Here is a 21,897-nt window from a genome sequence, read left to right on the forward strand (position 1 = left end):
TTCTCCATTTATTTTTAAACATTTCATTTCAAAATTATAAGAACCACTTTTTGTAGTTGACACAAATCCAACCCCGCCATCGGGGTTTATTTTAGAGAAAATTACAAATAAAGACTTCCTAATATGTAAAATTTTAATTTGGGATTCTGAATTTGGAAAATAGCAAATAAGAACTCGGTCTCACTTTTACAAATATAAAATGTAGGTAAAATGTTTGAAATGCCTTTCAACGAAATTGTGATTTGATCTACTGAAATTATTATTCGCTAAAGTGAATCTATCATTTTCTATAGTCAACTTGTCATTTGGCATGTTTTAAGTTAAGTTGTGATTTGATATACTAAAGTTATCATTTGATAAAGTGAATTTGTCATTTCTCATAGTTAACTTTGTTATTTGGCTAATAGGCATTTCAGACATTTTACCACAGTTTCATATTTGCAAAAGTGAGATCGGATCCTTATTTGCTATTTTTTAAATTTAAGATCCCAAATCATAATTTTATATATTATGAGGTCTTTATTTGCAATTTTCCCGTTATTTTACTTTTATTTTAATTTCATTTATTAATTTATTAACAATAATTTGTGGCCAACTTGGGCTCACTTGCTTCCCTTACCAATTAATGCCTTGGATCCTCCCTCCCTATCGTCTTTGTCAAGGCAGATGGACCGGGCCTGGTTTGGTCCCTAAAAATTATTACTTTCCCTATTTTAATTATTAAGAAAATAGGTTGATTTAATTATAAATTTTTAATATGCAGGTACATGAAATTTTTTCCCTAATAACCTTAAAAAAAATCTCTCTCCTATATTAATACTGATAACTCTTTCCTGAGAAATGTTAGAGAATATTTCTCTCACATTTAAAAGACACATGTGAAAAATTATAATAAATATTCAAAAGAAAGCAAACGGTTTATTATACTAAGGGACAAAATTAAATTTAATGATAATTAAGTTAAGTAAAAATGTTATAGGTGCTATATATATAGAGCCTAACGAAGCTTAACAATAATTAAATTATTAGATGCAAATTATTCTTTATTTTAATTCAATAACTCATTTTAACAATATTGCAATAAATTATTTTTAAATAGAATATTCTAAATCATTAATTTGGCTCAAAACAGAGGATCTGATTTTCAATATTTGAATTGCAATAGTGTTTTAAATGATTCCATTGTTTTTAAAAAAATGTGCTTGTTTTTTTAATTAGGCGTGACTTGTGGTCTTTTTCACAAGGCCAGCCCCACTACCAATTGGCGCTTCCTGAAGGTGCAGGAAAGCCTTACAAAGTTTATACTCCTCCGGTCCTAATTATAAACCCAATTGACTTATTAGGAGATTAGGAAGTAAGTATTGGTTATTTATAAATAAATAAGTGTTTGTTATTCCTAAAATATCCTTGCTAATTAGTATATTGGCTAAAACTATCATTATTAGAAGGATTATCTTGAAAAAAAATACATAAATATAAGAAAAATGGATTGGGTCTTATAATTAGGACCAAATAAAAGTCAAATGGGTCTTATAAGACCGGAGGATACTTTTTAGATGTCAACTTATTCATTAAAAGTATTCATAATTAATAAAACGAAAATTTATTTTAATGTGTAAATAAAAATAGGATAATTTTCGATATGGAAAGATAAGTACGGTTGAACCTCTTAATGTCTAGGGCGGCTTGCTTTATGAATATATTATCAGTTTTTTTTTTGTTGAAGAATAAAAAATATTAATAAATGTTTTGGGATGTTGATGTTTTCGTCAACAAATTCAATATTTATTAATAATTAATAATGCAAATGCTTAGTGTGGTGGGACTCCAACCACAATGAGTGAAGCTCTTTCACGTAAACAGGTCCCATTCGAGTTTGGATTATATGTTGCCTAGTTATATTTTCTTTTTATTTTATTTTTAGATAGTATACTCCTCCGTTCTAAATATAAGACTCATATATAGTGTGTATAAAGGTCTTATATTTAGAATTAGAGGAGTATTTTTTATCCTTATTTCTTTTTAAATTTTTACGTAAATTATCCTTATACATATTATTCAAACAAGAAGATAAAGGCGTAAAGCTTTTTAGGTATAGTGGACCACTAGACAGAAACAGAAAAGGACGATTAGTATTAATATTGACGATTGGCCGCTTCAGAATTCAGTTCAAATTTTCATATTTTTATTGACACCAACAGAGTATACCATTTTCTTCAATATATAGTTCTGCGTGCATTAATTACATTGTTTCAAAACTATAGATCTACATATTTTATTTGAAACTTGATAATTAGAACATAGAATTAAATCACCTAATTTTACCACTTGCCAGCTTCTAATGCGACGAGAACTTCCAAGTTAATGATGCTCACGATTCAGCTTTCGAATTTCGCCTCTATCCATGACACGTCCAACGCAATTTTAATTATTAAAATAAATTAAAGACATTTTTAGTAAATTTTAAAAATATTTACATTGACCTCATCCGATATCCTAAATAGACCGTCTTTCATATACATCAACAGTCCAAACTAATCTAGATTCACTAATTATAAGCATATCAAAGGATAGAATAGCTAATCAAGGAATTTAACGCTTTCTATATCCAAGCGGGAATCAAATCCCCGACTTTGATTAAGGAAGGATGAACCCTTATCATTCAACTACACGCCCCTAGTTAAAAATATTTACACATTGATTACTACCTCTGGTCCTTAATACCAACCTAATTGGTTAATTTGGAAATTAAAAAAGTTACTAAATTATTTAATTATAACATATGTCACATGATTTCTCCAAAATACTCATGTGTATCATTAGATTATATATCATTTCAAGAGTCAAATTAATTTGGAAAAATGATAAATATGAATATTTTAAAGTAATTTAATAACTTTCTTAATTTTTCAAATTAGTTAACTAAATCTTATAGTAAGGATTAGAGTACGCAATATGTTTTCCAACCTGTACGTTAAAATCTTAAACGGCAGATAAACCGCAGGTAGTGAAGGGTAAATCATAGAGCAAAACTGTTGAAGCTACAACTAAAATGCCATCAACCGAAATAAAATATATAAAGGACGTGACTGCAAACGGCCAAACCTCACTGCCAAGCCCGGTACCGAACAATCCGCCGCCCTGCCGCCGGCCTTGCCCGCCACAAAGATTGAAAAAACATGCTACGGCCAAAACAGCACAAAAGCTCAAGAAGTTCATTTGTTAAGTGGAGGGGAACTCCTAGAGAATCCCAATCCATGCAGAAACTGCTCTGAGGAAAACTGAAACATGTAATCGGCAAAAGAGAGATACGCAACGCTAATGTTGGAAATTCTTCAGATCTTCTGTTGAAGTGTCACGTCAAGCACTTTAATAGGGAATTTTGGCTGGTAATGTTCATCTGTGTCCACTTCTTCAATTTCCTGAAACAAGATCTTGTAAAATTTAGATTCAACATCAATCATAATCATGTATTCCATTGCTAGTCTTGCACAGATTGCTTGTACGTTTGGAAAGATGAAACAAGTTCATTCACCTGAACAACATCCTCTCCCTTGATGACCCGCCCAAACACAATAAGCTTCTCGTTTAGGTCTGGTATAGGCGCAGTTGTAATGAAAAGATCAAATCCTTTGTTTGTTTGTTTTCCCATGGATGTTCCAATCATGAATGCTTCATGCTTCACACTAGTCAAACGTCAAAATATTATTTAACATAAACTAATCTATTAATTTAATTAATACACCCAATAAATCATCAACAGGTGGATGGTTTATGGACATTGGAAACATCAAATCAAATTCTAAGACCAAAACAAAGGCACCTGGTGGTGTGCTTTCCTCTCACACTCCAATCTATGGTATGTCCTTTCCCTTGGTTTGCCCCTGCTTGAATCACGAAGTGCTTGATTACATGATGGAAATGCATTCCCTCGAAGTGCCCCTTTTGGCTGCAAAACCAGTGTAGTTCACATTAAAACCAAAAGCACATTACGTTCAAGAAATTTCATAATGTAAATCATGCTAAGTTGCAAACATAAATTTCACTCTGATTGCAGTTGAATATAGGTACAGTAGTAAGAACTCCGATGATTAGACCCCAAATTCTATCTCTCCCTCCCTCCGCCCTCACCCCCTTTCATTCTCATCCTCACAGCACGCTTTTCTCTAAACATAGGATGAAAACTTCATCAGAGATGAGAGTAGAGAAAATACTTGTAGACAGATACGAACTATCCAAACCGGAAAGGAAAACCAGAGAAACTCCAGATAGTTTTGTATTAAAGGAAAACCAGAGAAACTCCACATAGTTTTGTATTAATCAAGCAAAGAAACAATAAAATAACCCACCAACAGAGATGGATCCCAAGAAAAAATGCTAAATAGGGTTTCAACTTTCAAAGACACTGGAGCTATCCCTTGATTTCTTTTGGAAGATCCATCACAATCCCTCCCCACCCCAGTTTCCCCATTATTCTCCTCTAACATGCTCATTCACTCTCTTCTGCTTCAGTTCCTCGAAATCGGTATGTCATAGTAACCAATTTCAGTTCCCTCTTCTGCCCTTCCTACCACCTCACCATCTTTTCCTGTTTTAGACTGCCAAATATATCAGAGGCCCCAAAAAAAAAAAAAAACCACATATATCAGCGGCTTTTTTTGGGTTATTGGCCACAGGTGAACTCCTTCCTTCCCTTCTAGTTACTTCGATTGTAAACTTTGGTACTAGCAGGTCTGGTAGCAATAAGCCCAACAGCAGATCACATCTCTAAACAGAACAAGCAATCAAAACCCCATACCACTTTTAAGTGTAGAAGAGCTGTCCAACAACTGCATATATGGCATTGCAACTCCTTCTAAATATTCATTTGCCAGGTACTAGAGACAACTCATGTGAGGGAAATCTGGAAGATGCGGGCATTCCTCTCTAGTTAGATAAACCATGGAATCCCACAGAACTCACAACAGCACAAAGCTTGTTCGTATTTGACTCCTTTCTCTATCATGCAATTTTATGGCAAAAAGTGGACATTCTAAGAATGATTGGCATTATCAAATTAAAAGATATTTTGAATGAACGGAAGGATTACCAATAAAAACAAGAAAGAAAAAAGATGATGAAGATGACAGCAAGCTTCAGAAAGGGAACATTTCCCATCCAAGCCTCCTCCCAAAATTTTGTTTTCCCTTATTATTTGCATATGAATTAAACTTAACGTACAAAATTTTGGCCAACAACGCAATTACAAATTAAAAGTAATGAATGGTATAGAAACATAAGGCCTTACTGCTGTAAAAGCTACTTAACATTCAGCATACATTAATGGTAATGCAGAGTACAAAAATAAGGTGTAACTAAAGACTTAAATCAGTTGACTGACATAAACTCTTGATTGCCCTCTCTTTTTCGCCTTAACAACTCAAACCTAGCATCTTCCCCTACCCCAGCAACAAGATGAGGCAAAGATAAAAATGTTCAAGCAGCAAAGACAAAATCAGGAAGAATTCTTAAATTAAATCTTATACAAAGTACAGACAACATAAATGGGAAGCCTTGAACTTACCATAAGTCAATGAATTCATCAACAACTTCAGGGGAAGTTTCCTTGTAAAGTTCTATTACTATAGAGCCTTTAGAGGTATTTAAAACCTATTACACAATAGAAAAGATCAAGTTAATTTCATAAAATAATTAGAATGAACTAACATTTCGAATGCCTTCTATGAAAAAGTAAATCTAAATTGGCGTAATAATTTGCAAAAGCAAAGAAGTAATGCAGGCTGGTGAACAAAACTTACAGCATATCCAGGTAGCTCAGATTTTTTTGAGTTCACAAGAGTATTTTCAGCCTTCAGAAACAACAGGACAGAAGAAAAGTCAGAGTTAATGCAGTTGACAAATGCAAAAACCCTTGAGCTTTATATAATTATAGCACCTGATTTCCACAGGCAAAACCACATACAATTTATACATTGCAAGTGTTAACAAAGAATGGCTAAGAGACATATCAAGGGTATTATGAGATTACGACCAAAACAAATATAAGAGAAACAAAGAGTCTTGAAAGCCATGCGGAGTGAATCTTAGCCTCTTAGGTTTTACCTTAGAGACTACCATTTGATTCTCTGACCGAAATCTCGACCTGAATGCAGGCAAGAAAATAAATTGTTAGGAACAGATGATGCTCTTCCCAAGTCCCAACTTATATAAGAAAACGAGGCATTTCCTGTCAAAAATCAACATCATCATATATTATGATAAACAACTCATAACCCATATATTACCAGAGCTTATTCCAAATACATACACCTTGGTAATGTCTATCAATCAACAAATCTGATGCAAAATGGAAAAACTGACGTGCACTCCCAGCAGGGTAAAAAAAGATGAAGCATACACATTTTAAAAGTGACAATATAATAAGACTAAAGGGGATGTCAACAATTATTGGGCATTCCTCTATCCTGCAGCATAATCAATCTTCAAGTAAATACTGATACATCCCAAATGAATCTAACAAAAGTTAGAGTTAAATTTTACTAACGAGTTTTTATCACATGTTATTGTATCTGTTTATTGTGATGAAATTGCATATCTTCACTATGACTGTGAATCTGCCTTTATAAGTAGAACATAATCTATTTAACTAACCTGGGGAACCAATGTCCATACGCCATAAACAGCAAAAACACAATCAAAACCAGAAGTAAGCTGTAAAATATAATAGTCGATGCACTTATTCGGGAGGGGCCCTTCTTTCTCTTGCTTTGCTGTAGCAGAGCTTGAGGCTTGATCCTAGCCATTTTCAGTTGCAATCTCAACTAGTGGGATGGAAGTAAGGCCTAGAAAAGGAAGGGGTAAAAACCAAAAGGAAATGATGGCATATGTTATTACCATAAAAAAAAAAAAAACCAACTAAAAAGAAAATTTCTCATTGCCAACTTATATAAGAATAGCAAACAGCAATCGAACTCCGTGGTTTTGAAGTTTCAAAATCTAAACATGTCTGAAGAACTCTATCCCATGCAACAGCAAGACTTTTCCTCCCAAAGTCAATAACTACCCAAAGCAGCCATATAATCGGACACAAATTAAGATTAAACTAATCAAGAAACTTCAGAGACAGTTGCATCCCCCAACATTTGTCTCAAGAAATTGCCCAAAAACACCAGAAAAAAGTAAAATGAATTCTCCCTTGTTTTTCTATTTGTTACTTCTCCGGCATATGTTCTCATATGTTTAGCAAAAAAATAAAACAAATAACCATCAAGATCATGATCTTCATGCATAGATTACCTAAGTTCAAGATCACAAACAACACCTGCTATTCAGAGAGCAGTCGAAAATCGGCTAAGATAAAGGGGGAAGAAACACCAATAAGGATTTAAAAATCGGCCAAGACATGAACCCCTGCTGATAGAGTTTGGAAGGACGACATCGAAACAAGAGCATAACTAAACAAAAACAAAACCTACGAAAGCCTGAGTCTTTGGCGCAGAACAGAGAATGTACCTGAACGGGAACGGTCAGGCCCAGAGTAGGGTGGATCACAGAGAAACCAGCCAGATAACTAACCGTAGATGGCGGTTTGATTAGCAGCCACAATTGACGGATGAGCAAACCACATCAACGAGTGATAATTTTCAACGAAGGAAGTTTCGAAGTGCAAAGTGGTACAAGCGTTTCAGTTGGTGGTGGAACGGTGAAAAGAGATGAAGAGGTGACAACAAAAAAATAGTTTATTGTTAATTTAAAAAAAAAACTTTTAAACCCACTTAATTATTCATCGTTTATGTTGTTTTTATTCCATTATTATCATCATCCCCATGTATCCATATACAAATATATGGTACAAAATCTAAATTAGTGTACTTTTCATAAATGAACAGATTATTAATCATACACCTATTATTATGTTTTTACGCTTATCTTTTGTGGGAAGGCAAATCTTAAGTTCAGAATATTTCTTCAATTTCTTCATTTGAGGAACTTAATTATTCATATTAACCAAAACAACTGAAAATAACATTATTGTTGAATGAGCACCACTCCTTTCAATTCTTAACATAAAAGTTAAAAGCTAGTTATTTATATAAAACATGTATTATTTTCTTGAAAATATCTTTTTAATCATTATTTGCATGGTAATTACCTGTGGATGAAAAATGTGTTTGTATCATAATAGGAATAATTTGAGAAGCAATTATAAATTTCGCAAACAAAATAAATTGACATTTTACTTTTATTACTAGGGTAAACTCCCAAGCTATATGATTAGAGAAACCACATCAAATGCGCAATACTCACGTGATGGGAATATATGATTAAAGAGAATAATTTGATCCAATAATTTTATTCAAGCAAGAATGTTAATTAAAGTTTGAAAAGGACGATATCGTTTTCAGAACAAATCAGATAGGCATGGGTGAAAAAAATGGCGGATTTTACAAGAACAATTCTCTTCATACAAAATGACATGATACAACGTTAACTGGCATGTCCCTTGCAGAAGACTATTTTCCACATCTCAAAGCCAAAGGTGTACCGTCATCAGTATTTTAGGCCATCCTTCTACATTTGATATACATTGAAAACCCACCTACTCCCTCCTCTCTTTTTCTGTATTAACGGTTACATAAAAACTATATATATATATATATAACATATATGCATAAAGAGATCAAAAAGTTACAGAAAAGCAGCACGTGCATTAGGGAATAACATCAGATTTGCTGATAAAGATTAGTGCTGTACTGAGATATCGATATATAGGCTATAATAGCGTGTTGTGCAAGTAAGCGAGAGATGATCAGGCGTCATAACCACAATCAGCGCTTTTGTTTGAAGAGGATTGAGCATATTCCTTGTTGGAATATATGTTTGAAGATGACAATGATCCACCCACAGTACTACTGCTTCTGGACGAGATCCTTTCCAGTTGTCTTCTGTTGGAACGATGCTTAACTTCTTCCTCTTTCTCGTTCACAAATGTCAGGAAAGTCCGGAGACGTGCCGACATCGAGCTCTGGCTGGAGGACTCGATTTCGTCGGAGTAGTGTTTGGCGTACTGTCTCATCATTTGTACGAGATAGATGAGGAGGGCGAGCAGACAAGCGAGTCCACATACTAAATAGAGACCCCAGAAGGATTTAAGATCAAGTCTGTCCACTTCAAGCTTTGCACCTGGTGCTAGGCATGCGCTCTTCAAAAGCCATTTGTCATGGATCCTTTGAAGATCTCCATTCTCTGATAGTTCCAGAATGGCTGTTGAAAGGTCAACTGCTAAAGGAGAGTCTCTAGGAAAGGCCTGAAGGAAAGGGGGGGGGGAACACACGGAACAACTCATATTGGTAGTCTTATCCATATTAGTAATCTGATATTCTACGACAACTTCAAATCCGGAAACTGACATGAACAAGTTGAATTCCCTTGAGATTTTATCAAGCCTCACATTTGACTAGCATGGGATAAGTGAATTGAAACAGAGAGATTTTTAAAGTATAAGAGGACCAAATGATATGACTGTATTGCGCTCTGATTCTACTGAGAATGAGGGTTATATGGATAACAGGCTTTACAGAGTCAGGGACTAATGGCATGAAGTGCAGAACAAAGCTAGAGCCAAAAGAATAGTTGTCTTGAGAAATAAAAACGCAAGTAAACAGTAAATCCTCAGCAGTAAAAAGGAACAAGAAACCCAAAATAGTGTACAGATACTTACAAATCCCCAACCATTTCTGGTGAACTCTTGACCTACAATAGTAAAATCACACCGGCTTGAAAGGAAGAACTCAATAAAAGCACGCTCATCCACATATGCAGCGACACCGCCTTTCCAGGGACCATCTTTTAATGCTTTAGCAATCTCAACTCCTTTCTGCAGAGGAACGAGTCTTGATTCATGAATCCCAACTTCCTCAACTAAGTAATCTCGAGTGAAAGAACCCTGCAAGTAGCCAATAGGTTCTTTGCTCTTTACTAAGCTTTCAATGCCCTTAATGGGGGAAGAAAGCTGCTGTACTGTGAGGATTGAGGTCAGACTTGCTGTGTAACTTGAATTAATTATAAGAACCACAAATAGCCATATAAGTAGCACGAACCGACCAAGTGTGCTCACTGTATTTTCCCCTGCACAGTCAATAGACGAGTAAATTGTAAGTCAAAAAAGATATTACTTAGAGCATGGCTGTTACAAAATACAAAGATCCAGCACTTACTGTGAGCAAAGAACATGGTTGAAAAGCTAAACCTGCCAAGTATAACATAGATAGAAGTTATAGATGTGCCCTGTGCCTAAATGAATCAAAAAGTACGAACTGTAACATAGTATTGTTACATGCATCAACAAATTTCAGATATGGTTTAAAGGATTAAGAAAGACGCATATTTCCTCACCACAAAATTGTCACGACTTGCTTTTTGGGAGGCCCTCGAAAATCATCATTCAGCCTATGCTCCAAGATCCAAACAACAGCACCCACGACTAAGAAGAAGATTGCTGTGACACCCCACATCATCGGCGTAAATGGTCTCAGAAAAGCCCATGCATTGGATTCTACCTTCTTAACAGGTGCTACGACTGCTAGACCGGACTCGATATATGGCTGAGTAAAATCCACCATCTTTGTTCTTTCTGTTGTAATCGTAATGTCACCCACTGCAGCATCAAAGACCTGTAAGGGAAGAAGAAAAGTAGTCAGTCTCACAGGAGCATATTTCAAAAGGCTCAAACTCCACAGACAAATAATGGTGGACACTTACGCCAGCCGTGATCAGACGAACAAGCTCAGTATTATTAGGATTGCTGTGACCATCCCCAAATGGAATGAACTTATAGGGAGCCGCATAGGGCAGTAAGTTCACAGCAGCAAGGAATACATCAATGCAGAATCCCGTGAACATATCAGTGCCTTGTATTTGTGAGACAAATGATCGGAAACTAACCCTTCTTGGTACTCCAATTCTTAAGTGCCTTCCATTGTTTGGAAAAACCCAACCACGGGGCTTCTGTGTTGTTTCTCCAGGCCAGATCACAGGGAGCAGCTTTTGATTCGCACTGGAACGATTGGCTGGTTTTGAATAAAGTACTTCTGGAGAATCAACAGATAATCCAGAGTGATTAGACCAATAACCAATCCTCCTTGCGCCTGTTCCTATTACATTGATGATTTCATATGATGGATTCATAGGATTCCCATCAGCCGCATACTCAATATGACCTGTTACCCCAGTCATGTTAACCCCATAAATACTTGTACGCAACAGATTTCCTTGATCAAAGATGTTCACTGCATCAAGATGCAAGCTGTCTCCACGTAGTTGAGATAACTTCGAATCATAGGAGAATGTGATACGGTTCCCTTGTTTGAAAAATGTATCAAGTGCACGAGCAAGCATATAAACAGTATCATATGCATAGAGACCAAAAGTGTTCAATCCAAGTGGACCATCAGCAATCGCTCCCCTAGTCAGGTTTTTCCACCTAGAAAAGAACCTTCTCTTGAGCTCTGAATCAGGTGTGTGCATACGCAGTGTGAGAACTCCTTGAATTTCATCTATTTGATCTGGAGGGATGGGACTCTCAGAGTCCAGAAGAGTAGTGAGAAAGTTGGTGGCTATCCAGACATACCCAGTTCCCATCATCCCAAGATATTTTGCCACATTAAATACATGGGGCCCCCATGCAGCATTAGTGTGAAGAATTATAATCCGAGATTCAGCAAGAGCCACCTGAACAAGCACATCAGTAATCTCCTCCTTATTTGCTTCAGGGCTTATCGGTGCTTTATATGAGATTTTACAACGTCTCTCTGCAAGCTTATCCCCTAAAGAACCAATTCCATTCCTCCCATGGTCATCGTCAGCATAAATTGCAATAACCTCTCTCCATCCATAGAAGTCTACAAGCTCAGCAATTGCAGTCATCTGATAAATATCACTAGGAGCAGTTCTAACAAAGAATGGGAATTGAAGGGAAGAAAGTGTAGGGTCAGTGGCTGAAAATGATAGAAGTGGAACTTGGAGCTCGTTTGCAACATGAGATATGACATGAGCTGTTATGGATGTCTGGGGACCAATTATAGCCACAGTGTGTCTTGCCATGAGCTGCAAGACTGTTACGCATTGGTAATTTAATTAAATGACAAAGAACTATAATCTGCAAAAGTTTTGAAATAACTTAAAGTGAAAATAAGACCCCAAAAATGAGGATATTGTAAAGGACGTACCCTCAGAAATGCTTAGAAAACCTCTGTATTTGGAGTCCTCTTGCATTGAGACCCTCAGCTCAGTTTGTTCAAGAATGGAAGGATCGGAATTTATATCTGCAACTGCCGCTTCAATAGCTATTTTCACAATTCTACCCACGGTGGTATTGAAAGAGAAAAAGCGCTCCAATATTTACAAATTCAGGTATTGCTGAATTGTTCACGCCAGCCCCAGATGAAGAAAGCCCATTAGAGAGGATCATTAACATCGCAAGCCAAACGTTAATCATGGTTGCACGTTGCTTAAATACAAGCCACTAATTTACCACCCTGCTCAGCGAAACAGACGATGAAGAAGTTATAAGAATGCTGGATTTCCCTCTTCCCCACTCTGTTTCGAAGGGGGAAAAAAGAGCGCGCACACGAACACAAGCATAAAGACATAGACATAGACCCTTAACAGCATAAACAATGTTTCAAAGCTTGAAATATTAAAGCAAAAGATTTCCTCAACAGAAGCAGAAAATCTCATGATGCACACCACCAAGGCGAGAAGGAATCAAGCACTAAAGTTCCGGCCTTCAAAGCAATGGTAGCAGATAGCTCAAGTTAGCAACTCAGCTGGAATTCACTGGTGCATACCAGTAGATTCGGCATGTCCTAGAAAATTTAGCAGAAAACTAACCTGAAATTTTGGGTCGAAGTCGGGTTAACTCCAACCAGAGGACGACCATGAACACTCCCGAAAACCTGGGCAAAGAAGAAAAAGGAAGAAATCTGAGAAGGAACAGAAAAATAGAAGTTAATGAATAAAGTAGCATTAATGATTATGGGAGCATGAGTCACAAATGCTATACCCACCTGGATATATTCTTGCCCTCTTCTTCGTCTTATCGTTCTTGTTGTGTATAGCCAAAGGCTACTATTCCGTTGGCATCTATACACTCTGGGGTTGTAATGGCGCCTGCTCATGTGGGAGAAGAATGTCCTCACTTAATTTGAAGACAAATAAATGGTCACTATACAGTGTAGAGGCACGCAAACAGTGAGAAAGATGGCCCCTTGATGGAGCGTCGTGGGTATGAACAAGACAATTAGAAGAAGGACGCCATTAGATGCGATAAGATTAGCTTCCAATGACGTGGACTATACGCAGGAATAGTCAAGAGAATCTGGCCTGCACCCCGGGACGCCACTCACTGTGATGATGGGAACTTCCCAAATAATATTTTACTATTATATCATTTTGTTTATTTGTGGCGAACAAGGAGTACTTGTAGGAAAATTTGAGGCATCCCAAGACCCAAGCTTAAAATTCTAGAAGAAGTGACATTTGATATGATATCTTCTAAATATAATCAAATGATAAAAATATCTTTATATTATATTAAAAAGTTTATTAATAAGTTGTTAACTGATAATTACAAGTGTTAAGCAATAAATAATAAGAAATGTACTAGTATTAACAAGTTATTTATTAATAAATTGTGAGGGAACAATGACAAGTATTAAATAACTAATTATAAAAAATGTACTGATAATGATAAATTTGACAGTTTCTTTTTAAAATCAAATACAAAGATATTTAGTAGTGCCATACATGATATTTCATAAAATCTGATACAGAGATATTTTATTCATTTGACTATATTTATGAAATATCATATCTGGCACTTCTTTCTATGAGGTTTTAAACTCTTGAATGCCTGAATTGGAATACTATAATTTTCAACATCTTTTTATACTATTTTTCTGTACTTGTATAATACTATGATAAGAAATTTTTATCAATTTTTAATACAAATTTGAAGAACAAAAAGTAATTTTGAGTTATTTGATGATGTGAGGACACATTGAGAGGAGAAGAGAATGGGGAGAAATTAGAAGAGGCCTTGAATGGATGCCAAACGCGTGGCGTTGAAGAGGTGCATGGTTGGGAAATGGGAGGGAGGGAGGGAGGGAAGGCGGCGAGATGAAAGAAACAGTAGTGCGGTTGTTGGAGGCCCATATTTGAAACGTGACAAATGATCAAAAAGACGAGTGGGCCCCACTTTCCCTTCATGGGTTCGGGCATTGAAGATTTTAAATTTCAAATTTATAAAATAAATAATTTTTTATCATTAAAAATTTCGGTGAACTGAATTCAGTTCCTTCAAAGCACATGTTTATGATTATTTTTAACCGTATAATATTACCGCTCACCATTTGTCGTCACCTTCTCTTCAATAGATGTCATGTCGCGTTGACTCTTCCACAAATACTTTCATTATTAATTTTATTTTTTTTCTTATATAACTGCACACCAATGTCAAAACACGAAGCTCGGTCACCGTACGCTCATAATGATCCTTTGAAATACAACATTTGTTATCGTATAAAATTGCTAGTCCTGTAGCAATGCCATAAAATTTTGTTTTTTTAACCTTATTAGCAAGTTGAGTTGTGCTATTTTTGAGTTAAATTTGTGAGTATTAAATTTGTGAAGATCTAGTAATATTAAATAAAATTAAAGGAACGTATCTGTATTTGATTTTTTTTTTTTTTGCCTGCTACCTATTGTTAATTTTTCAGGGGGAAAAAAGGCAGCTACATGGAGGAGGAATAATGAGAAGAAAATAGAGAAAGTTAGAATAAAGAAAATTAAATTAATTACGCAATTAAAAACGAGAGGAGTTGCTTCACACACACGGGAACAGGTCTTTCTTCTCATGCACAAGTCAAATGCAAGAGAGCAAAAACGGACGATGATCCATGGGGACACTCACCCCTTTAGATTGACACCTTAATCGACTCTCCTATATCATTTCATTCATGATTCATGTGATGTTAGGCTCCACGTTGCCCTTTAATTTTGCTCTAATTATGCTGGAAAAAGAATTAATTTTTTTATCCTATTTATAAAGTAAAGAGAGAAATTTTTTATATAAATATACAATTCTATCATTTACTTATTATGGGGTTAATTTTTTTACATGAAATATAATGTATATTAAATAAGGATAAGGTTAAAAAATTATTGAAATCTAAATGAAAGTTATGAAGTTTAAAATTTTCCTATAAAATATGTTGGAAGTAGTTTAGACATAAGACCAGAGGAGCATTACTCTAATTCAAAGTAATTATATTAATATCATCTCTAATATTGATATCTAAACTTTGAAATAAATGATTTTTTGAAATAAATGATTTTAGTTCCTAAAATTAAATCTTATTTTGATTCATCTAAAAAATTTTCAGCCTTGAAACAATGTTTTCTGAAGAATCAAAATTATCGGCTTTAAATTTTAAGAATCGAAATTAAAGTGAGGTCGAATTTTAGAAATTAAAAGCAGTATTAATTTATTTTAATTTTATCCATTCTGGTCATGTTGATGATTTCAAAACTTAAAGTGTGCATTTTTTTTCCAACATTATTTTAAAAAATAAAGCGTGTAAACATCTACCATATACAAACGTTGTTGTGATAAGTGAAGAGGGGGTTTGGCAATATGATGAAACCATGGTTTTGAGACCAAACCATGGTTTGGGTTTCAAATTTGCCAAATAGAGAGGAAAATTAATAAACTGCGGTTTCAGGCCAAAATCATGATTTTGAACTCAAAACCATGGTTTTAAAAAAAGTGAATCCATTTTGCTTATGGCTTAAATTAGAGAGTATGATTATACCTCTCAGATTAGATCTCAACAATAATATGGCTTTAACACCCCTTAATTATTTTTTTATAAACATATTTAATCTTATATTTTATAAATATATACACATATTAATTAATTATTAATTATATTATCTTATGTATTATTAATTATGTTAGTAAAAAATATATTATTAACAATTTATTCCTTCAAATTAAAATATATCATAAAATTTATCTTTTATGTAATTATCATATTAACTTATGCCCTTTTTAGTAATTTGTATATATAAAAAGTGTTTCTGACAACAATTATCTAAATACTCTCACTTCTCAGAATCACTTTTTCACAAAACCTATTCTTTATAAAATATATTCTTCCAAAAATTTTTTTTTCAAAAATTATTCTTCAAATTATGATTTGGTTTCGTCTGAACACCTGCTAAATATTAATCACATGCCGCTTGATATTTCAGGTCCGTATGAGTTGTTGCGGCTTAGCAGGACCTGAGGGCGTCTGGTCAAGCTGACAGGCCCACATGACTTTAACAACAACTTCAATAATTTATTAACAGTTACCCAAAATTAAGAAAGTTCAACTCTTTATTAAAAATAAAAACTTTTTATGAGTCAACTAATATGTATTAATATTAGTGGAAGGGGAAGCTGAGTTTCCAACATTTTTTTCCCCAAATATCAGGTCAAAAAAACATTTTTTCCCCAAATAAGAACTTTTCACTGATTTTCCCAAAAAAATTTGAAAGTCAGAAAAAATCTGAAAAAATTGGACTAAAAAATAAAATAAATAAATAAAGTATTTGATAGGTAGAATCAACCTCTTAAAAAAAATATCTTATCCACATTAGAAATTAAGGGCTCGTTTGAAATAACTTATAAACATTTTATTAATTATAATTTAAAAAAATGATATAAGCATATGAAAAAAAAATTATTTAAATTTATGTGAAATGTACTTATAAATACTTATATAGTAAGTCAACTCATTTATAATTGAGTTCTGTGTGATAAGAATATATTCCATCGGGTCCTATTTAGTACAGTATAACACAGTGAGAGGCACATCAAACGTGACCCATTTTACGATTTAAAATATGACAAGAAAAGATTTAAAAGAGATAATATATGCATACAACTACTTCTTTATTAATTATTTTGATTTTTCGTATTATTTATACAATAGGTGCTCATTTTAAACATCCGTAACATCACATTGAAGTGAACTACAATGACCACATTCTCTAGTTAACACTGGGAAGGATCATTTTCATAATGAACACCGTTAATATTGGAGCCATCCATTGACCCATCTTCATGCGCTACTTTTCTGCTTCTCCTTGGCTTGCTGCAATTCTTTCCTTCCTCTTCTTTTTCATTGACAAAGGAAATAAATGACTGGATTCGAGCTGAGTGCGACAAGCCGGCGAGGTCGCAGTCAGAGTGGCGGCTAAAACGGTAGGCCATGCGAATGACATAACAAAGCAGAGCTATGAAGCAGGCAATCCCACATAGAAGAAAGAGACCCCAAAAGCTCCTTAGCTGCAATCTGTCTATGCCTTGCTTTGAGCCTTCTGAGCTGCATGCACTTCTTGAAAGCCATTTGTCATGTATTCTTTGAAGATCACCGTTCTCTGATAGTTTTAAGATTGCTGTTGACATGTCTATTGCCAAAGGAGAATCTCTGGGAAAAGCCTGCAACACAAGCGTGTGCATAATTAATGCACTTATTTCCAAGTTTCATGAAGAAAGAAGGAGAAAAGCAACTTACAAAACCCCAACCCATTTTGGTGAACTCTTGACCAACGATTCCAAATTCACATCTAGTTGAAAGAAAGAGCTCCATGTAAGCACGTTCATCAATGATTGCTGCAACACCACCATTGGCAGGTCCATCCTTCAAGGCTTTCTCATATTCTAATGGAGAATCCAGTGGCACAAGTCTGGATTTCATGATGTTGAGTTCTTCAGTGAGGTAGTTCTCTGCAAATGAGCCTCGTAGATAGCCAATGAGGTCTTTGCTGGTTACTAAGCTCTCAATTCCTTTCACTGGGGAAGAGAGCTGTTCCACTGTGAGAATAGAGGTCAGGCTTGCTATGTAGCTGGAGTTCAGTATTAGGACTACAAATAGCCATATTATCAGCACTAAGCGACCCAGGGTGCTCAAAGTTCTCTCTCCTGCAAAGAGTTGATGATATTATCCACCCAAAAAATGAAATTAACTATATAATATTCACTAGAATTTTGTGTGAAAAATCAAAACGAGATTGTAGTCTATCACTCACTATGTGCAAAAAACAGGGTTGAAAAACTAAACCTGCAAAGAGAAACTTCACATGTTAGCAACAAAGTTTATGATGTGTTTGTATATATAAAGCACTGTTTAAACACTGTAACTTAGGGTTTTATGAAGTGTGAACCAAAAATAGAGCTTCAACAGTATATTCTTTCCTCACCATATAATGGTCACAAACTGTCTTCTAGCGGGACCTCGAAAATCGTCATTTACTCGCCGTTCTAAAACCCACACAACTGCTCCCACAACAAAGAAAGACATTCCAGTCACAAACCACATCATTGGAGTAAATGGTCTTAGGAAAGCCCAAGCGTTAGAGTTTGACTTTCTAATAGGAGCCACAACAACTAGCCCAGACTCAATATATGGTTGTGTGAAATCCACTATCTTTGTTCTGTTTGTGGTAATAGTAATGTCACCTACCACAGCATCAAACTCCTGCAATTATAAAGGCAGAGTCTCAAGATACAGTATGTCTGATAAAACACATGAAGATGATGAGAAAACAAACAGATTCAATATTTAGCCAAAAAGATGTTGGTAATTCATTTAGATTAGATGTTTATACTTACACCAGTTGTGATTTTTTTCAGAAGTTCTGAGTTTAATGGGTTACTTTTACCATCTCCAAATGGGACAAAATTGTATGGAACTGGATAAGGCAATAAGTCCAGTGCAGCTTTGAAGACATCTATGCAATAACCTCCAAATATTTCAAATCCTTCAATTCTTGACACAAATTCATGGTAACTAATCCTGAGAGGCACCCCAATAATTAAACGCCTACCATTGTTGGGAAAAACCCAACCACGAGGTGTTGTTGTTGTTTGCCCAGGCCATATCACGCCATAAAGCCCTTTACTTGAGTTTGAATGACTAGGTGCTTGTCCAGTGTGTAAACCAGAGGAATTGGACCAAAATCCAATCCTCCTAACCCCAGTACCAATCACATTAATGATTTCGTATGAAGGATTCATAAGCTCGCCATCTGGACTAAACATCATTTGACCTGTTAAACCAGTTCTATTCACCTTCATAGTTTCTTCCAGCAATAACCTCCCGTTGGCAAAGACCCTTATAGAATTTAAGTCCAGTCTACCCCCTGTTAGTTTGTTTAGACTTGAATCATTTGAAAATGATAAAGTCCCTCCCCTATTGAAAAATGAATCAAGGGCATGTGCAAGGACCCAAACAGTGTCATAGGCATAAAGGCCATAAGTGTTCCACATGAAAGGACTTTGATCAGGAGCTTTCTTCTGTACTAAATTACTCCACCTGGAAGATAAATTCTGTTTCGTTCCAGAATCAGGTGTGTACATTCTCAAGGTTATAACACCTTGGAGGTCATTCATGTATGAAGACGACCTAGTTGGATCAGTATCTAGGACTGTGGAAAGCCAATCAGTGGCCAACCAGACATACCCACTTCCCAACATGCCTAGTGACTCAGCCACATGAAGTACATCTACACCAAAACTAGGGTATATGTGTAGGACTATAACCCTGGACTCCCTTATAATGACCTTGACTAGTGCATTGTTTATTTCTTCCTTGTCGATATTATTTGGTGTAAGAGGGGCTTTATATGAGATCTTACAACGTTTCTCAGCTAGCTTATCTTCTAATGCAACTATCCCATTTCTTCCATGATCATCATCGATGTAGATTGCTATCACATCTCTCCATTGATAATAGTCAACAATATCTGCCACAGCAGCCATTTGAAATTGATCACTATGTGTTGTCCTAACAAAATATGGGAACTGAAGAGAAGTCAAGGTAGGGTCTGTTGCCGCAAATGATAGTAATGGTACTTGCAGTTCATTGGCTATGTGTGAAATCACGTGAGCCATCACTGAGTATTGAGGGCCAATTATGGCCACTGTATCATTCTCCATCAATAATAATGCTGCCAAAACAAATAAATCAACATAATCATTAGGAATTTGAATCCTTTTCGGTGAAGAGAATGCCTAAATCCTAATGAGAGAGAGAGTGAGAGAGAGAGAAGGTGAGATTTGAAAAGAAACTTATAAAGCTAACAAAGACAAAGGCATGCGATTGCTCAGCCTGCAGAAACATTAGCTGGCTAGGCAGATATTTTATATTCATGCATGCATATATGCATTCAAAAAGAGAGTAACACAGAAATGCAACTGTGGATGGAAAGAATCCAAGTATAAAATCAACCTTGATTGCTAGATCTTACCAGTCTTTTTCTCTTTTTTTAATTGAACCTTCCAGTATTACTGGTGCGTACGAAAAATTGCATAAGGAGGGAAAAAAAAATTTAAAGAGCACATATATAGTTTGAGAAGGACCTACAGTCAACGATGCCAAGAAAACCAGTGGAGAATTTGGTGTCCTGGAATGAAATATTGAGTTTAGTTCCATTAAGAACTGATGGATTGGAGTTTATATCATCCTTTGCCGCATCAATTGCAACTCTTGCGACTTTGCCAGCGGTTGAATTGAAAGATAGAATTGCCCCAATGTTGACGGAACCAGGTCTTGCAGGAACACCACTTAACCCGTTTGAATAAATGCCGCAGTAGAAAATCACGAGCACAAGAAGCCATATTTTTTGCATGACGTGCTGTTTGGCCAAAACAAACTTGCAACTTATGTAACTATTAAAGAGAAGAACAGCGAATCTAGAAATAAAAGAGGAGACAAGTATAGTGGTGAAAAACAGACACTAAACACGTTAATTTTTGCATGGCTTTGCCTCCGAATGTACGAGTGTGGCAACTTAAAAGCAAAATAAAAAAGGAAACAACTTTTTCAAAAGAGAATACAGCATAAGCCATAATATTGACTCACTTTTTTTCTTTTAAATAAGAAGGTGAGGGCTGAAAGCGAAGAGATAGATGAAATCAAATGCTTTTTCCTTCCTTAGGCTCTAAGGCTGAAATAGCTCATGATTGTTTATGAATGTGTCAAAATGAAGCGGCATGAAACCCTTTATATAGGAAGTGGCCAGGCTGAGGTCATGAGTTATGACATCTTTTTGTGTGTCCTCTCATTGTGAGGCTTTTCTAAGTCACACTAGCATTTAAAAACTACTCCTTTGGTCCTATATATTTATAGGGTAGAGAGAAGATATTTTTTAGTCCTATTCATAGAGCACTGCGAGATATTTTTTATATGGATGTATAATTTTATCCATCGTTTATTATTGTGTTGACTTTGTTTATATGACGTATAATGTATATTAAATAGAGATAAAGTTGAAAAGTTGTTGAATTTTAAATAAAAGTTAATAAAATTTAAAATTTTTCTTGATAGAGGTGGTAAAACAGGCTGGCCCGCTGTGAGCTTGAGACCGTGCGGGCTGGTCTTAAAAGGACCGCCTCTTGATGAGTTCATTTATAAATTTTAAAAGTCACTCGATTATCAATATACCAATATTTTTATGCACAATATAAAATTTATATGAAACCGTGAAAGATGCGGCTTATTCTTCAAACTCCATGTAACATAGTTACATAGCCCATATTTAATTAGTTAATTTATATATAACGTAAAATTTAATTAATTTTGTGCTTTTTACCCTAAGATAAACCTACTATTTACGGAACTGGATCTCTTCAATCGAGGTCCTGTTAATTGAGTCATAACTGGGGTAATCAACCATTAGATCGTGAACTGCACATAAAAACCTCGAAATCTTTAATTAAAAAATTAAAACTCTTATGCAAGTGAGAAGTTGTGGGTTCAATTTTATTTATAATTAGGTTATTATCAG

General features: G+C 35.2%; 2 protein-coding genes and 1 pseudogene across 4 annotated transcripts; all 3 read right to left on the reverse strand.

The window, feature by feature from the left end:
- Positions 1-3,204: 3,204 nt before the first annotated feature.
- Positions 3,205-7,666, reverse strand: LOC114737720 (peptidyl-prolyl cis-trans isomerase CYP21-4-like). Of its 2 annotated transcripts, none has more exons than XM_028925674.1 (8): positions 7,513-7,666; positions 6,652-6,842; positions 6,103-6,142; positions 5,799-5,849; positions 5,564-5,649; positions 3,824-3,949; positions 3,536-3,686; positions 3,205-3,422 (listed from the first exon to the last, which is right to left on the reverse strand). In XM_028925674.1, the coding sequence occupies exons 2-8, from the start codon at positions 6,801-6,803 to the stop codon at positions 3,336-3,338; spliced, it is 693 nt and encodes a 230-aa protein (XP_028781507.1). In that variant the 5' UTR covers positions 6,804-6,842; positions 7,513-7,666; the 3' UTR covers positions 3,205-3,335. The 2 variants fall into 2 exon arrangements, with proteins under 2 accessions (XP_028781507.1, XP_028781508.1); XM_028925675.1 differs by lacking the exon at positions 7,513-7,666 and adding an exon at positions 7,297-7,410.
- Positions 7,667-8,708: 1,042 nt separating this feature from the next.
- Positions 8,709-13,167, reverse strand: LOC114737713 (glutamate receptor 3.6-like; annotated as a pseudogene).
- Positions 13,168-16,980: 3,813 nt separating this feature from the next.
- Positions 16,981-21,051, reverse strand: LOC114737714 (glutamate receptor 3.6-like). Of its 2 annotated transcripts, XM_028925666.1 has the most exons (7): positions 20,973-21,051; positions 20,475-20,745; positions 18,722-20,058; positions 18,310-18,587; positions 18,139-18,170; positions 17,625-18,031; positions 16,981-17,548 (listed from the first exon to the last, which is right to left on the reverse strand). In XM_028925666.1, exons 2-7 carry the CDS (start codon positions 20,737-20,739, stop codon positions 17,102-17,104), a joined length of 2,766 nt encoding a protein of 921 aa, XP_028781499.1. In that variant the 5' UTR covers positions 20,740-20,745; positions 20,973-21,051; the 3' UTR covers positions 16,981-17,101. The 2 variants fall into 2 exon arrangements, with proteins under 2 accessions (XP_028781499.1, XP_028781500.1); XM_028925667.1 differs by lacking the exon at positions 20,973-21,051 and having other exon boundaries at positions 20,471-20,619.
- Between the last annotated feature and the right edge of the window lie 846 nt (positions 21,052-21,897).

Source organism: Neltuma alba, unplaced genomic scaffold (assembly GCF_004799145.2).
Source record: "Neltuma alba isolate B1F8T4 unplaced genomic scaffold, ASM479914v2 tig00013485_pilon, whole genome shotgun sequence".
Lineage (NCBI taxonomy): Eukaryota > Viridiplantae > Streptophyta > Magnoliopsida > Fabales > Fabaceae > Neltuma > Neltuma alba.

What these genes read in the sequence shown, in the direction of transcription:
- LOC114737714 (XM_028925666.1), bottom strand. Translation starts at nt 20,739, where the DNA reads ATGCAAAAAATATGGCTTCTTGTGCTCGTGATTTTCTACTGCGGCATT. An exon ending in CAGTTTGTGACCATTATATG is followed by an intron (nt 18,171 to 18,309) that starts GTGAGGAAAGAA and finishes TTCTCTTTGCAG; the next exon opens with GTTTAGTTTTTCAACCCTGT. An exon ending in AACCCTGTTTTTTGCACATA is followed by an intron (nt 18,032 to 18,138) that starts GTGAGTGATAGA and finishes AACTCTTTGCAG; the next exon opens with GAGAGAGAACTTTGAGCACC.
- LOC114737720 (XM_028925674.1), bottom strand. Translation starts at nt 6,803, where the DNA reads ATGGCTAGGATCAAGCCTCAAGCTCTGCTACAGCAAAGCAAGAGAAAG. An exon ending in CTGAGCTACCTGGATATGCT is followed by an intron (nt 5,650 to 5,798) that starts GTAAGTTTTGTT and finishes ATTGTGTAATAG; the next exon opens with GTTTTAAATACCTCTAAAGG. An exon ending in AGGGAGAGGATGTTGTTCAG is followed by an intron (nt 3,423 to 3,535) that starts GTGAATGAACTT and finishes ATCTTGTTTCAG; the next exon opens with GAAATTGAAGAAGTGGACAC.